General features: G+C 41.7%; 1 protein-coding gene across 1 annotated transcript in view; it reads right to left on the reverse strand.

Moving 5' to 3' along the window:
• SOCS6 (suppressor of cytokine signaling 6) overlaps positions 11,596–18,064 on the reverse strand; it is a 33,986-nt gene continuing 27,517 nt past the window's right edge. The window contains 2 exon segments of the mRNA XM_018039754.1: positions 11,596–16,366; positions 16,369–17,232. Coding sequence (XP_017895243.1) covers positions 15,530–16,366; positions 16,369–17,103 — 1,572 coding nt within the window. The 5' untranslated portion in view covers positions 17,104–17,232 and the 3' untranslated portion in view covers positions 11,596–15,529.

Here is an 18,064-nt window from a genome sequence, read left to right on the forward strand (position 1 = left end):
CCCGTCCCTGGGACTCTCCAGGCAAGAACACTGGAGTGGGTTGCCATGTCCTTCTCCAATGCGTGAAAGTGAAAAGTGAAAGTGAAGTCGCTCAGCATGTCCGACTCTTCGCGACCCCATGGACTGCAGCCCACCAGGCTTCTTCACCCATGAGATTTTCCAGGCAAGAGTACTGGAGTGGGGTGCCATCACGTTCTCCACAGTTTTAGCATTGGGACCTACCAAATCATAGGGGTTCTAAAAATATAACACAAAAATAACTCAAGACCTGGCAACAGTAATGGCCAAATCGATGAACAACCAGTTTAAACAGCTTGTAGTTCATGGAAATTTTATCTGGCAAGAATAAGAACCTTGAATAAGAACCTTATAAGAATAAGTTCCAGAGTTCCTAGCCTCCAGGTCAATTTAGAATGAATGTCAGACTTCTCTGGAAGGAATTTCACAACACCCTCTTCACTGAGAATGTGCTGACTTACCCTACAGACACAGCTGTAAAGACCAAGGAGGGACTTCCCTGGTGGTGCAGTGGCTAAGCTCCCGGCTCCCAGTACGGGGGCCTAGGTTCCATCCCTGGCCGGGGAACTATATCCCATGTGCCACAACTAAAATATCTTGCATGCTTGCAACTGACACTTGGCGCAGCCAAGTACATATTTAAAATAAAGATATATTCTTTTTAAAAAAGACCAAGGAAATAATGAGAATTGTTTCTTATATAAGAAACAGCTCCAGAAAGACTGGCAATTTCGTTTTTAATAGTAATTCATTGGACTTCCCTGATGGCTCATCAGGGAAATGGTCTGCCTGCAATTCAGGAGACACAGGCCACTCGGATTCAATCCCTGGGCTGCAAAGATTCCCTGGAGGAGGAAACGGCAACCCACTCCAGTTTTCTTGCCTGAAAAAGTCCATGGACAGAGGAACCTGTCAAGCTACAGTCCATGCAGTCGCAAGAGTCAGACACAACTGAGGGACTAAGCACACAGTCTTTGCAATATCCCATGTGAGGTGGGATAAAGAATAATTACTGCCATTTTATAGGGAAAAAGATGCAAAGAACATGAGATTAAGTGATCACTTATACATCATAGTCAACATTCAGCCCCACATAAACATAGCCAGGGACTTCCCTGGTGGCCCAATAGTTAAGACTCCTCGCTTCCAGAGCAAGGCGCCCACGTTCAATCTCCTGTCAGGGAGCTGATGGGAAGAACTGACTCCTTTGAAAAGACCTTGATGCTGGGAAAGATTGAAGGCGGGAAGAGAAAGGGACCACAGAGGATGAGACTGTTGGGTGGCATCACTGACTCAATGGACAGGAGTTTGAGCAAACTCGAGGAGATGGTGAAGGACAGGGAAGCCTGGAGAGCTGCAGTCCATGGGATCTTAAAGAGTCAGACACGACTGAGTGACTGAAGAAAAACCCGACTCCCTAATCCAAATGCCAAAGTCTGTTTTAAAGTATTTTATGAGTATATCCTATTATTTCTGAATTTCTCATGTAAGCCTTAACATTAAGACAAAGATCTAACTATTCTCTGTGCTCACACACTCACATCCTACCCAGTCCTTTCCCCATTCTACCAATTCATCAATGATTTAACCAAATATTACATCCACTGTTTGGTTAAATCATTATCCAGGTGTTTACATTATTATACGCATGTAAACATTTCCCTGATGGCTCATATTGGTAAAGAACCCACCCGCAATGCAGAGGACATAGGAGACACATTCTATCCCTGGGTAAGGATAATTCCCTGGAGAAGGAAATGGCAACCCACTCCTGTATCCTTGCCTGGAGAATCCCACGGACAGAGGAGCCCGGCAGGCTACAGTCCATGGGGTGGCAAAGAGTCGGACACGACTGAGTGAGCGCACAGTGTGGAGAATGGTCTCTACCGCAGCCTGCAGCTGTGGACTAGCAGAGAACAGCTGTGAAGGCGCTGCCCAGAACGGCACCTCCATCATGGCACGTTCTCAAGCAGATCACTTTTAGGAAACAACAACAGACACAGCGCTTGACAATCTGGGAAATGATTCTCTTAAAATATCCATTCTTTTTTTCTCATTTTAAAATTTTAACTGGAAACGTCTATGGCCCTGTTGGCAAGATGCGAACATTTTAAGATGTATATGTACATTATAGATTTAAAAAAAGAGAGATTCATGACATTTAAGGATTTTAAGATAAAGATGATTTTAAGAATTCAAGATAAAGAAGAAAAGAAAGATTTCAATAATTCTCTAATCACCCTTATCTTTATTGTGAACAATTTTGGCATATGTCCCTGCTAAAGAAAATTATTATTAATTTTAGTAAAATTTTAAGAAAGTCACCAAATCCTAGATGCTGAATATTATGGAAACATTATAACCGTACTTTCCAGGTTCTTATCATCTCTTTGTGGAGACCAGACAGTTAATCAGTTAAACAGTGTATGATTAATTGCTGAAATGAGAGCTATGAAAATATAATGTCTAAAAAAAAAGAAAATATCCGATTCAGTATCAATAAAGACTTAGACTATTAGGAAATTTGCTCCAGAACCTTATCTTGTCATTTATTTAGATGAAAAATAAATTTTACTAAGCTGTGAATTGCTGAGAAATGCAGCTGAAAAGTTCATACTAAAATTCAAAGAGATTACCTTAATATATATTCAACCTCTGGGTCTATGCATGTTCATTTCTACCACAAGTTCTGAATAGAAACCAACATCATGATACTAAAATTGAATTTTAGTCTAATGCCCACACAGAAATGAATATTGCCCAAGAAATGAATATTGAAAAACTACAGCACAATATGGTATATTTATTTATTTTATTCAGAGTTTTATGAAGAGTTTAAAGCTATTTGAACATTCAAACTTCTTACATTTTAACTTCCTCTGAAAACAATAGACAAATATTCCCACCCTATTACAATTTTATCTCCCAGTTCCTATAGAGAAATCCTTCCAACTGAAACAGTTTACAAAAAGGTTAAAATCCAAGATTCTATCAATTAATCATGAAGTTTAGCAATTTAGTAGTTGATAAATGTTACATATTTAATGTACTTAGATAAATTATTTCATGCCCTTGAGCTAATAATGCATATTAATTAAATTATTAATTTAGTTAAAATCAAAATTAACATTTAATCTTCTTGTTCCATGGCAAACTTATCTTTTCATCACATGGCAAATGCCAATAGCTTGAAAAGCCACAAATGATTAGATATGTATGTAGCTATTTCAGTATGTAGAAAAGAAAAAAAAAATCAGTATCTGGTTCACATTTTTCTAAAACCTCAAGTTCAGACTTCCCTTTTCAGTCAGCATTTGCCACACGTCTGGATTCCACCAATTGTCTCTAAGTTGTAAGCAGTGAAAAACTACTTCTTCAGAAGTAGACCAAGAAAAGAAAGAAAATGAAATCACCTTTAAAGCAATGAAACCCAACCACCAACCATCATTACTGGGGAAATAAGTAGTCAGGGTTCCAGTGAGACCTAAGTATAAAATTCTGCATACCACACCTTAGCTGTACTTCTCAACCGAAGGCTCCAAAAATTACATGATTTCTAATAAGTGAATTGGGCTTCCCTGGTGGCTCAGTGGTAAAGAATCTGCCTGCAACTCAGGAGACCAGGGTTCAGCCCCTGGGTTGGGAATATCCCCTGGAGAAGGAAATTGCAACCCACTCCAGTATTCTTGCCTGGAAAATCCCATGGACAAAGGAGCCTGGGGACTACAGTCCACGGGGTCACAAAAGAATCAGATATGTTAGCGGCTCAACAACAATAAGTGAAATAAATTTGTATTTTTTCCATAATCAAAGGATATAGATCAAAGTTTGGATTCTTTAAGCAACCTTGTTGCTTCCTGAAGTGGCATTCTCATGCAAAAGTGAGGTCATCACCTGGTAAATCAAGACACCAGCTCAGAAAGCAATCAAAGTCCTGAAAAAGTCATTTTGTAAATCATTGAGGGGCATGCAAACACACTCTACTGAGAGTTCCAAGGTCACAGCAGAGAAAAGTACTGAAGTATATTTTTGCCTTGTGCTTTATAATTTTCACTGAAACGGCTTCGTTTGGAGACCTATAGGGAAAGGCAGTGTTGTACCAAAAAAAGAAGGCAAAGAGGCTGTATATTTTAACCTTTCATGGAATCATTTAGATTTCCTTCTTTACTTTTAATCTATTCATGTGGAATAAATATTCTGGAAATGAATTTTTACCTCTCCCCAAAAATCAATTCTTGTTTTTGAACAGGGAATTTTGTTAGATTTGTGCTCATCTTGCACAAATCAATATAGAATGAATTAAAATGTTATTTCTGGAAATTAAAAAAAAAAGGCTGAGTTACAGTTAGAAGACTTCTGGGGGGGGGGGCGGTGGTGGTGACAAGAACAGAATAAAAGCAAATTAATAACAGGATGTTTTCCATCCAGAGCTAATTCATCTACTGACAAGGAAAGGGTTGGAAAAATTTCTCTTGGTTATAGATTGGGTTGGCCCAGAACTTTAAAACAACCAAAAACACTGTTACAAATCATATGCGCCAGGAGAAACACTGTTACAACTAAACATTTAACTCAATGGAAAAAAAAAGTTCTGCCCTTTAGGCAATGCTAAGTTCTTAACCTTGTTATAATAAAAGTTGTCCCTTTAAATAATTCAATAAAACAAAGGCTTTTCTTTATTTCCATAAATGTGTCAAAGGTATATGCAGGAACTGATAACGCTCTATATATAGAGTAAACGCTCTGAGCACAGCAGAGTCTTCATACCCCTGCAAACAATTCTTTTAGGGAAAAAAAAAAGAAAACAAAAAATAGAAATAACATAGAAAATTTCATTCTAAGGGAATCTTGTATCTATGCTGCAGCTAATATACCTAAAAATTATGTTATCAAATGATTGTCAATCAGAATTATTTTTAATTCAGTTCAGTTCAGTTCAGTCACTCAGTCATGTCTAACTCTTTTTTGACCCCATGGAATGCAGCATGCCAGGCTTCCCTGTCCATCACCAACTCCTGGAGTTTACTCAAACTTATGTCCATTGAGTCAGTGATGCCACCCAACCATCTTATCCTCTATTGTCCGCTTCTCCTCCTGCCTTCAATTTTTCCCAGCATCAGGGTCTTCTTAAATGAGTCAGATCTTCACATCAGGTGGCCAAAGTTTTGGAGTTTCAGCTTCAGCATCAGTCCTTCCAATGAATATTCAGGACTGATTTCCTTTAGGATGGAGTGGTTGGATCTCCTTGCTGTCCAAGGGACTCTCAAGAGCCTTCTCCAACACCACAGGTCAAAAGCATCTTTGGCACTCAGCTTTCTTTACAGTCCAACTGTCACATCCACACCTGACTACTGGAAAAACCTTAGCTTTGACCAGACCGACCTTTGTTGGCAAAGTAATGTCTCTGCTTTTTAATATGCTGTATAGGTTGGTCGTAACTTTTCTTCCAAGGAGTAAGCATCTTTAATTATTTTTAATTAAGATACTTCAAATTGTTTTAAGTGTTTTAGTTTAGGCAATATTTATTAAAGTCAAAATATAGAAAAATCAGAAGTGAAATTCAAATAACCTCCTCTCTGTTCCTCGTTTTAATGAGATGACTTTATTCTAAGAGGATTTTCACTTTTCTTTGATCTCTATCAAAACTCAACATAAACTGACTGATATCAGTAGACTTACAAGATTCATAAGTGGTAGCTGGAGAAAACTAACAAAACAATTTCTGACTAGCGAAGGGAATCTCTTAGAGTGAGAAGAAACTTTTCAGTCAAGGAAGTTCATCTGCCACTAATGGGTCGATAATTGTGCGCACTTAGCCGTTTCAGTCATGTCCAACTCTTTGTGACCCCATGGACGGTAGCCCTCCAGGCTCCACTGTCCGTGGGATTCTCCAGGCAAGAATACTGGAGTGGATTGCCATTTCTTTCTCCAGGGGATCTTCCTGACCCAGGGATCAAACCCACGTCTCTTATGTCTCCTCTATTGGCAGGCGGGTTCTTCACTAGTGAAACCTATTGAGTGATAGTTACTCAGTCATGCCTGACTCTTTGCAACCCCATGGACTGTAGGCTGCCAGGCTCCTCTGTCCGTGGAATTCTCCAGGCAAGAATACTGGAGTGGGTTGCCATTTCCTTCTCCAGTGAAATCTATTAGAGGTTGTTTATTTTTAATTATAATACAAGGCACTGAAAAGATTTCAAATGTTTTCACATAATTTTCCAAGAAATGGTCAACACTGGTATACTGTCCCACATCTATGCCTTCTAGATACTTTATTATCTGATGAGGACGAGTTAGCCAGGTAATCTCACTATTCTACAAAATAAATAAATAAATCTAATCATGCCTACAGTAGTAATCCTACTTGATTACCTAATAAAATAGAATGTGAAAGATCTACATTTGAATGTGCCTAATAAAAAGTGATCATATTTAACACAAAGCTATTCATGGGATAGTGCTCACATTTTTATACATATTGAACTATTTTGATTTCATTAGCACATTTTTTGGTTCATTAACATAGTGAAACGTTAGGTATCACCTTCCCCTCTGTGAGCAAGAAGGGGCAGGTCCTGTTGGAACAGACTCCTGTCTTCCCACCGTGGAGTAGCCATGTGACCCCACTGGACGCATCTGAGAATTTTATTATTCTGGCCTCAGATATCAGTTCAAGAAGGAATATAGGATCCAGTTTAAGCAATTTGGAGTCTTGGCTAGGATCCCTCTGCTGCACCTGAGAGGAAAGAAACACCTTTTCTCCACTGATTACAAAACTATAAAAATGTGTCTCAAGGGCTACCAGCAATCAGGCCCCTCATCACATGGAAAGCTTGAGAACAGAGCTGACATCCAGAGACGACAGGCAAAAGGAAAAGCTCAGGATGGCATGGAATCCCTGGTTCGAGTTCTGGGAGCGAGCCACCCACCATACCATGAAGTTATTATCATCTATGGTTTGGGGGAGTAAAGGCATTGCTTATTTAAAGATGGAATAAACCATCTTCAGTTCCTTGATAATCACCTCTCTCAATATTACATTAGGTCTTACTGAACCCTACCTTTCTATGACAACTCATCTCACTTATAATTACTTTTGCAGTTTGGACACATAATAGAAGCTCAAGAAATACTTTCAGCATCAATGAGTGAACCAATGACTAAAGGAATTCATTAGCAATGGAACAGGAAAAGCGTGAAAGTGTTAGTTGCTCAGTTGTGTCCGACTCTTTGCGACCCCATAGACTGTAGCCCACCAGGCTCCTCTGTCCACGGAATTCTCCAGGCAAGAATAGTGGAATGGGTAGCCATTCCCTTCTCCAGGGGATCTTCCTGACCCAGGGATTGAACCTGCATCTCCTGCATTCTAGGCGGGTTCTTTACCCCTAAGCCACGGGGGAGCCCATAAAGCCGGTATAAATCGTTATTTCCCAGAAATGTGGAGGAGAATGTCCCTTAGATTGATCACACCATGTATCATATGAACAGGTGGTACATTTTTCTACCCATGTAAGTGCAGGCAGACAAGCTAAAGACAGGCTTTAAGTATAGCTAGAACTTCTGTAAGGAAGTTCTCACTCAGGGTGTGGAAAGAGAATTGGCTGAGCACAGGTAAAAGAAATGAAAAAAGGTGAACAACCATGGCTACTAGTACAATAGGGCAATCTCATTATTTATTAGCAAAAAAAAAAAAAAAAATCAGAATTAACGCTTTTCCTTCTGCACCAAACATATGGAAAAGTCCTCCCAAGAGTTCAACTTCACTGAATCTTGTTCCTATGTTAGTATATTAGGTAGTTAAAAGAAAACTTGATGAGGCCCTACAAGGGACAGCAGTGGTCACCTCCCCCAGTAATAGAAGATAAAGCCCCCCAGATACACCACCAGCCAGGCCTGTGTCAGAGTTTTTCTGCCATGGCTTAGACAAGAGTATTTTTTATTTAAGCGGCAGAGTAATCCCCTAGAGAAGATAGTAGGTCATTCATTTACTTATGCTACAGTTCTTTCCCAGACAATCACAGATGGAAACGCTCCAAATAATAGAAAGCCCTGAAGGAAGGAAGGAAGTATATCCTACTGGCTTCGAACATAGATTTTTGGAGCCAGACCGTGACTTTAAAACTGGGTTTGGTTTTTTGTTTCTTTTTTTTTTTTTGGTATGTGTGTGTGGCTATGGGAAGGTTCACCTCTGTGTTTCAGTTTCATTTTTTATAACCTTCAGGTGTCTGCCTTGCATAGGGCTTAGGAAATGAGAAATAAACATTGAGCATTCAAGTATTAGGTATTAGAAGTACGACTTAGTGGACACAACTTAGCGACTGACCAACACTGAAGCACAATTCATTTGTATTATAATTGAGAAATGCTGTAAAATCCAGCCCTCGTTTCATACACTGATTTCATTAACTGCATTCTGGGAGAACTCCCTTTTTTTTTTTTTTTTTTTTTTTTGCAAACTAATGGATTCTTCTGCCTTTAAAGATATAACAATGCATCTATTGATTTTCTAGGCAAGTGTCATACCCCATAGTCACAGTTAGGCTTGTAATTCTCAGTGCCAAATGGGGCTAACAATTTGCCAGCCACAAGAAAAAAGGTGTCGAAGACTACAGTGAGAAATGGGCTGCAGCAAAGCCCATTTAGGTGAGCAGGAGGCTTCAGTGACACTTCTCAGCAGAGAGGACCAGAGACAGACTCCACGTCCTGAAGCTGTTAGACGTGCACTGGGGACAGAAGGAGGATTATTTACACAGAGGAGAGGTTCTCTTTAATGACACTCTAGGATGGAATCCCATATACTTAAAAGAACATTTTATGGGCTTCCCAGGTGGCACCAGTGGTAAAGAAAAAGAATCTGCCTACCAGGGCAGGGGATGCAAGAGACCAAAGCAAGGAGACACAAGCCAATGGCAGGAGAAGCAAGGGTTCGATCTCTGGGTCGGGAAGTGGGACCCGGGATACTGGAGTGGGAAATGGCCACCCATTCCAGTATCCTTGCCTGGAAAATTCTATGGACAGAGGAGCCTAGCAAGCTACAGTCCATGGGGTTGCAGAGTCGGACACGACTGAGCACACACACACATAACTTATGACCTAAGCTGTTATCAAAAACTAGTGCGACCCTAGACTTTCATAGGGTAGCAGAGAGTTGGACACGACTGAAGCGACCTAACACACACACATACATTAGACTTACAGAACAGAGACCAGAAAAGGCTAGCTTCCTAGAAGAATCTGTGCTTACTAAAAATTTCCTTGGTGTGAAATCCATGGCTCGTGATCAGAGTCTCTTTCCAGCTTGAGATGTACCCTTATTTGCAAGCCAGTTACCAAGGACAGAATCTGACAGCCCCAAATGACCTCTACGCAAAGGCAACTGACCCTGCTCATAAACTCTGTAAAAATATTGATAATCCCTGCTCCGGTCAACATCTCCTGAGCTTTTACAATCTGAAGGAGCCTCTCCTAAGAGGAGACTCCTCTAATTCTTCCAGAAGAGGTGGGAGGCTACCTGGTATGATGTAGGGAAAATGCAATTCAAAACAAAACTCCAGGAGTCTAATGACTACAAAATTGAGCTACGCTCAGATATGGATATTTAATGTAGATGCCGCTGCTGCTGGGCTCTTTGTCAGTGTCAGGCTCTGGTGCTATCAGGAGGCCCTGGATTCAGGGGAGGTAGCATGGGGAATGGAGAAGGCAATGGGCCCCCACTCCAGTACTCTTGCCTGGAAAATCCCATGGATGGAGGAGCCTGGTAGGCTGCAGTCCACGGGGTCGCTAAGAGTCGGACACGACTGAGCGACTTCACTTTGACTTTTCACTTTCATGCACTGGAGAAGGAAATGGCAACCCACTCCAGTGTTCTTGCCTGGAGAATCCCAGGGACGGGGGAGCCTGGCGGGCTGCCGTCTATGGGGTCGAAGAGTCAGCCATGACTGAAGCGACTTAGCAGCAGCAGCAGCAGCAGCCTGGGAAAAGGGGATGGGGAAGGCCGATGAGGCAAAAACATTCATTAGTAAGACAACTCATGCAAAAAGAACAGGAAAAACAGAAGTCAAGTTTTTTTTTAAAGATGTTACAGGTTAGGAAGCCCTTAAAACTGGAAACTGGAATACAAATACACTAAAAGAATTAAAGGATTTTTAAAACATGAAGTTTAAATGAAGCTAAAGAGTTAAAAAAAAAAGATTGGAGAGTAAAATAGCAGGATAAGGACTAAATTCAAGTGAAATAAAAGTTAAAATATTTTTGATTCGGAAAAGTTGGAAAGTTTAAGTAAAACCTGTGAGGTTAAAAAAAGACTAATTTACAGATGAGGTGGCAGTGAGCAGTCTGCATGACCATCAGGAGGAGCTTCATCTATACTATTTCATCTGATTGATGACTGTCATTTATCACTTTATAGATACTTCTGTCTCGAGTATTCCTTTGGAAAAGGTGTACAGATTCATTACATATTCTAATGTATTGTCTATAGATTATAAGATAAAGTCAAGCACGTATCTGCTGATACTTTTTAAGCTGACCTGTCTTTATACTTAGAAAAGTCTCTTAATAGTAAGCTCCCCTGGTGGCTCAGATGGTAAAGAATCTGCCTGCAATGCGAGAGACCCATGTTCTTCTATCCATGGCTCAGGAAGATCCCCTGGAGAAGGAAATGGCAACCCACTCTAGCATTTTTGCCTGGAGAATCCCATGGATAAAGGAGACTGGCAGTTACAGTCCACGGGGTCGCAGAGTCGGACACGACTAAGCGACTCTACTGTAGCAACAGTTCAGCTCTGTTTGGATGAGTAAGAATCTATTTGGCTAGGGTATTAAGTCTGTAAAGTCTAAACTTCTACATAGCTCCTGAGACCTGACCATCTCTTTCCCTTAATTTCCCATTTCATTAGCACCACCATCAGTAAAGTCTGATACTGGAATCAATGCTGTCAATTGATACCCGTTCTAGAAAACGTGGTTAGAACAACACATTATTTGCATTCTATGAAAGTCAAAATTTGTGATATATTCTCAACCAGGTCATTTAAAAATTTATCTTTGTATTAGCTAGGATAAAAGACCTGTTAAAACGTAACTGAACAACAAATTTTCAAGTGAACGTTCAACCCAATGTGGTGTTTCAAGAACTTCAAAACATATAAGGCAACTCAGTGGCTATTAGGTATCATTGTCTATGAAAGGATTTTTAAGTAACTCCTACAGAAAGATCACCTGATTGAAACATCATGAAGTAATAAGGGACATATTTTTTAAATGTCAAAATCCAAACATTTTTTATCATTTGGCCTAACATTCTGTTAGAGAGGTTTTATTATTACTGTGTTATTTTAATTAGTCTTTGTTTTGCAAATGTTCTGCCAACTCGCTCCATCCTTTGTGCTGAAGGCTTTAGCAACACTGGCTGTCTCCCCTGTCACCATTTCACTTTTCCTGTTTTACTAAAACTTGTTGGTCCCTACCTCCAGTCTCTGCCCAGTGTATGGGACGTCCAGAAATAACTCAGGTAGCTCTATACTAATTACAAGTCAAACTCTGCATCTGATTATTAAACAGACCACAAGGCAGATCTTGTGAACGAAATTTTTATTTACATGTTGTATCTAGAAGCAGATACATAAATTCTTTATACGATTAATCTCCAAAAATGTGCAAGAAATTACTATAGTTTGTTTACAAACCAAAACACGTATTAAAATCAATGGACTTTGGATAATTCATTCTGTGGTGTTCTCAGTACAAATGGTACACACCTGATTCGAAACATACAGAAAAAGTGTAAACTACAGCAATCTGGATTGCAAGTATTAATTCCATGGCACTCGGACAACTATAAAATTTCTTTAACCCAACATGTATACTTATTACAAAATTCTATAAGAATTTTTCATCATCTCTGGAAGTAGAGGTTGGATCACTTTTCAGAAACAGCAACTACACACTCGCCATGTTATGACTGATTAATAAAAAGGATGTTTATAAAAAATCTTTACAGGATTAAAAAAGTATTAAAAGAAACCGAATTTGTGATTACTAGCGTACCAATACTTTGTTTTAGAATTTTAAAGTTATTTATGGAACTGGCAAGTGTTCCTTATTAGAGTTTTCAGCGAAACTGTCTATTGCTGGTAGTGTGACTTCAAATTAAGACTTCACGTTGGATGAAAAGCCATGAAGATTTAAAACGGATTATTTTGAATCATTCATAAAGCAAATCTCTCTCATATACAATGTGAACTGTACAATGATCAAAATTGGCATTTCTGAAAGCATTGTTAAGAAAGAGATTCGGACTGGTAGCACTAGCAGGGACACTGAATATAACCTACTGAAGATTTCAGTAACTTTTATCCTGTTTTAGTAATACTGGCTCAGAAATTATCCTGTATATTGTACTTGGGTTTTATTTCCTATATTCCAATGGTTTAGCCTTTTGGCACGATTTCTTTTAACAGCAAGATGGTTGCCCTGTGTAGCTGGTTTCCTTAAAAACTATTTTAAATTCTATGATCGTTTCCTGTGACATTTTTTGACCTTCTAAAATTTTCAGATTATTGCACCAAAATGGGGCACAGTTTTCCTTAGAGAAAGGAGACTTTTTCAAGTACTTTCTATGCTTTCTTATTATTTGTTTTAAAAAAAAAAAAAAAAGCACAATAGTGTCCTAGGAAGCCTGGAAATAGCTTCTGGCTTCCATCATGTTTCTGGGATGAGATATTTGATAAAAAGCAACTCTGATTCATTTCGTATGGCAGAAGGATACAGCTTTCCTGTGTTCTTTCTCTTGCCTTGAGCTCAGATTTTCAGAAGCAAACATTTAAGAAATCACTTACAAGCAGCACCCATGTCATCTAAGCCACCATTCAGCAGAATCCAGAAATTCACCCAAGCGCTACCTGCACAAAAGCTACAGGATGAAGACTTCTCTTTTTCCCCTTTCCATTTTTAACCAGAATGTTTTACTAGCCTATAAAGCCAATTGTTCAGTATATTGTGCTGCCTCGGCCAAATGGTTCTCTAAACAGAAGCGAAAAACATTGCAATATTCCTCTCTGTTTGTAAATGATTTCTTTGCAAACACTTTTATTTTTATTGATACACTATCAGACCCTAGCAATCTGAAATTGGATTAGAATAGGGGATTTTACTTAAAGGAATTTTAGATTATGAACATACAAAAGCACACTACGAATTGGCTTTCTGAATTAGAACAGTATCAAGACTTGCCCTCCATAAAAACACAAAATACAATTTTCAAGACATTTATATGGAAATCAGGATGATCTTAACTTGAAACCAAATGGCTCGATCTTAAACACATGGTTATCATGAGGAAGGTGTGGGGAACAGGCTATGCCCACATAAGACAGGGTTCAGGGCAGTCCAAAGACCTCTGTGCACCACGGTCTCACAAAGAGTACATGTCAATGCTTCTAGAAACACGGAGAAGCCATCTCAACACTTATTATTAATACACAGTGACTCTGTGACAATACCTGCCATCTAATATAGATGCACAGGGACTTTTAACTCACCCTAGATATATTTTAAATTGTTTAAAAATAAATAGTTTTGCAAAAAAATAGTTTAAATGTCTTGCATTAATTTGATAACAAGTTTACAACTCTGTAATAGTTCTTAATCCAAATAGCTTATAATGAACACTTAAATTATATTATTACAGTATACTCCATATTCCATCTTATTAGGTGAAAACATATCAGAAAATGAAAGAGGAGTCTTTGCAACAAGGTACAATCAAACATTCCACCAAAATTAAGTACCTTTTCCCCTTTAAGTCAAAATACCATAACACAGGTATTAATACACTGGGCCTTTTCTTGGTAATTCTCAGTTGACTCAAAAAAAAAAAAAAAAACAGAAACAGAAAAAAAAATGGGGATACTGATATGTCTGAATGACAAAGCTATTAAATTTGACCTAAGACCTTCACCCTTTTTTTTTTTTAATGGGGATAAGAGATAGGAAAAGGAAGAAATGTCTTTAATTACATGTTTCATTGGAAGGGGAAATATTTTCTTTAAAGTTATGTAGCTAGAAACATCTTCTGGATGGAACAATTTCAAAATACTAGAGAATCTGCAGTGAATAAGTACTGCATTTCAAAATAACTAAAAAGTATTGGATATAACATACTACCCCCACCCTACAAAGGACTGAATCAAAAGAGATGAAAAAACTAATGATGCTAATTTACTTAAGACTTAGCTAAATTAAAAATAGAAACCCATGGATAAATGGCAGTATATATGGTAGGTAAATGCACACACCTGATTCCGTGTTAACATTTTTGTTAAACGGTGCACCACAATTTCCACAATTTTTAAACTTAAGTCACTGGGATTTTTTGGTTTTGTTGCTTTTGTTTTTTTGGTGGGGGAAGGAAGTGTTAAATCTAGCACATTTTAATGGTGACTACATAAATGAAAAATATAAACCCAACTTTAAAACATTTTCTTTCTATTCAGATCAATTTAAAACTTTATATAGACTTTAATGTTGCAAGAGGATCTAGTCCATTTATGAAAAGCATTTCTACATCAAGTTCACCCAAGAAAATGTTGTCTAAGCTAAAGAAATCACAGATAAAACATTTTACCAGAGGAAAGTATAGATAACAAAAAATTGCTTATCACAGGAAACTAAGATCATCTAATAATTTCTTTGATAGTTCTAGTTCCATAGGTCTTTATACGTTATGCCAATTTGTACCAGAGTTTAATGACAGAAAAGGCAACAATTTTTAAATTGGTGGTATACATTTCTTTACAACTTTTTAATGTAAGGCCATTTATTAAAAACAGACAAACCACAAGATGAAAATGAAGGCAACAGAAAAATCCAGCTTCTCATAACCAAAAGACAGCACAACCTCAAACAATTTAGAAACGAATGTGGCAGAAAGATATGTCGCAGACCTGCGTTCCATTACCCAAGGTTATGTCAGTTCACAATTCTAAATAAACCTTTGTAGAGCATGAAATTAAAAATCATTTTCGGTGTAGGTGTAAACTCTTGTGATTAATCACACGGCTATGCTGACTCAACACGATCTTTGAAGATGGGCCACTGAAAGAGAGACATAACAGGTTCATTCTGCAAGTTTCATTCAACTTTACTCAGGATTGGATACACATGAAATGTGCTTTTAATGCATAAAATCACAGTGGATAGCAGCAAAGGACTGGGGGTGGGTGGGTAAGGAGAATCTGATCATTCACATTGTGATTATTCTGCACGCTGATGGAAAAGACTTCACACCTCCTCAAACCTCCAGACTTCCCTTTTGTAAAGAACGAAAATGAACCCAAGACACCTCGCAGACGGTTCCCACCCCTAAACGGACTGGACACTCTTTTACACATAAAACTGAAATAAAGAGTATGGCAGCAAAAGATTCTGATGGCGATGAAGAGTCTGTAAACTGTATCTCAGTCCCTCTCTCTCTCACTCCCAAAGTGCACGATGCCGGGCTGCGGGCCTGTCAGTAGTGCTTCTCCTGTAGGTAATCCTTCATTTTGTTGGGCAGGGGCAGCTTCTGGATCAAGTCTATCCGGGTGTACTGGCGGATGACGAAGCGGCACAGGTACTGCAGCGAGCGCACCTGCATGAAGCGCGACACCGGGTTGGTGAGCCGCACCGGGTAGGTGGCGGAGCCCGGCAGGCGCGAGCGCGAGTAGCAGAAGGCGCCGTTCTCCGAGTCCCTGATGGAGTGCTCGATGAGGTCCACGATGGACGTGTGCCCCTCCACGTCCGGCTGCTCGTAGAAGCTGAACCGGCCGTTCGAGTGCTCGATCCGGGTGTGCAGGGTCTTGCCGTGCGAGCGGAAGCTCAGGCTGAGCAGGTAGCGGTCGTCCGAGCTGTCCCGCACCAGGAAGGAGCCGTCGGGCACGTTGGCCAGCTTGCCCTCCGCCTCCCAGCGCGTGATGGGCCCCCAGTACCAGCCCTGCTTGGCCAGCTTCTTGAGCTCCTCCGTCAGGCTGGTCACCGCCAGGGGGCCGCTGCTCTGCACCGAGTCGTACACCCTGGCCACCCCGGGCGCCGAGGTGGGGTCGAAATTCAAGTGGCAGCGCACGCTGTCGGCCGCGTGGGCGTCCGGGCCAGCAAGCCCGGCGAAGGTCCTTTGGCTCGGGTCGGTCTGCAGCGGAGGTAGCAGCGGGGAGAGGGGGGGCCCGTCGTCGGGGCCCGCCCGCGGGCTCGGCAGCATCCCCGCCGCGGGGCCCGCCAGCAGGCCGCCCACCGGCGGGTCGCCGAAGAGCTCGGGCGCTGGGCGCCCGGGGTCCTCGTCGCGGCGGGCGGGGCAGGGGCCCCCGGCGGCCGGGGCGGCGGGACGGCCGAGACCTCCATCGGGGAGGAGCCGTCCAAAGGCACGGTGTACGGGAGGTAGTCCTGAGGCAGCAGGCCCAGGACCACAGGCACGTGCTCGCCCAGGCGCAGGCGCAGGTCCCCGGCCGCAGGCGCTGGGCTCCCGGGCGCGGCGGGCGGCTCCGGGCACGGGCAGGCGGGCTCGGCCGCCGGGCGGAGCTCGCCGAAGTCCTTGCGCACGCCGTTGAGGGCCGGGCCCGCGCCGGGTGAGTGCACCAGCGCCTTGACCCGCACCTCCATCCGGATACACGTCTCCTCCGAGGCGGTGGGCCGCAGCGGCCAGGGCGTGGGGCTGTAGTGGTGGCTGCGCAGCGACGTGGAGCGCATGGGCCGCGGCGCCCGCGCGTCCTTGAACACCAGCGGCGCCGACGACGACGAGAATGTGTCCTCGTCCGCAGCGCCCCCAGCTGCCGCGCCGCCCTTGCCCTTGGCCTTCTGCTTGGCGCTCAGCCGCCTCTTGAGCGTGCCCATGAGGCTCTCGCTCTTGGCCCGGTTCTTGCCGCCGCCCTTTTCGTCCTCGCCGTGCAGCTCGCAGCCGGCCATCTCCTTCCCGTAGCAGCTCCCGAACAAGGACTCCTCTTTGCCGAAGTCGCCGGCTAGTGCTGGCTGTTGTACGACCATGAATTCCGCGTCTTCTTTGCTCTTACTCAAGTTGAAAGATTTCCGGAAGGTCTTAAGGCTGATTTTCTTCATTCTGACGAGCTACCTGATCCGAGGGGCTCAATTTCTCTCGGGGAGATTATCCACGGACATCTGGGCAGGCTGCAGGCGAGGCTGCATCCATGCGTTTTTCCAGCTTCATTTCCCCTCTAGAGTCACTGTCTAAAAAAAAAAAAAATTAAAAGGTCACATTAAATAATGTCTCCACAACAAGTCTTAGTTTTAATTCTTCAGCATCTGAACAAAGATGCCTGAGTATAAGAAGGTAAGCTCCATTTGGACAGATTTTTTTTCCCCCCATTTCACGCAGCACAATAGATCACTGCCTATTTGACCAACATTTGATAATGCTTCAGGAACAAACCCTAATGTTTTTCGCCTTGCACCTCACTTTGATTTAACCCTAATTATGGTCTACGTGCCTGTCCTTCCTAACACTGAGTCAGTCACCCTTTTCACAATGACCCACATGGTCCCAGCCACCAGCGTGTGTCCTGCAGAGAGCCAACACTCAGCAAAGAAGGCACCACGTCCATAACAAGCACAAGCAATTCTTCAACAACCTAGGTGTATTTTTAAATCTTTAAACAGCTGTAAAAATGAATTAAAGGAAGTCCATAATCTGTGACAAGTTATCTGGGGAAAGGCTAGACATGCCCTCCACAGCCACAAGTCTACTGAGAACAGGGTCTGTCGACCTGCACGATCCCAGAGCCCGGCCAGCCCAGGCCTCCCAAGACAGGTGCTTTCACCTACAGGGGACACCCGTAACAATAAGTACAGTTCTTCACAGTAAGAGAAACTGCGTTATTGGTCTTAACAGGCAGAAAATGGTGATGAGAAGACTAATAAAAACCTCCCTGTGTTAAGTGATCATTTTCTGGCTCACTAGCAACGAATCCAATTTTGTCCACCAAAAAAAACGACCGTCAATTTACAGAGATTAAGAAAACTTAATTACCAATATCCATAAAACTAGAGGCCGTGAATACAA

This window comes from Capra hircus, chromosome 24 (assembly GCF_001704415.2).
Source record: "Capra hircus breed San Clemente chromosome 24, ASM170441v1, whole genome shotgun sequence".
Taxonomy (NCBI): domain Eukaryota; kingdom Metazoa; phylum Chordata; class Mammalia; order Artiodactyla; family Bovidae; genus Capra; species Capra hircus.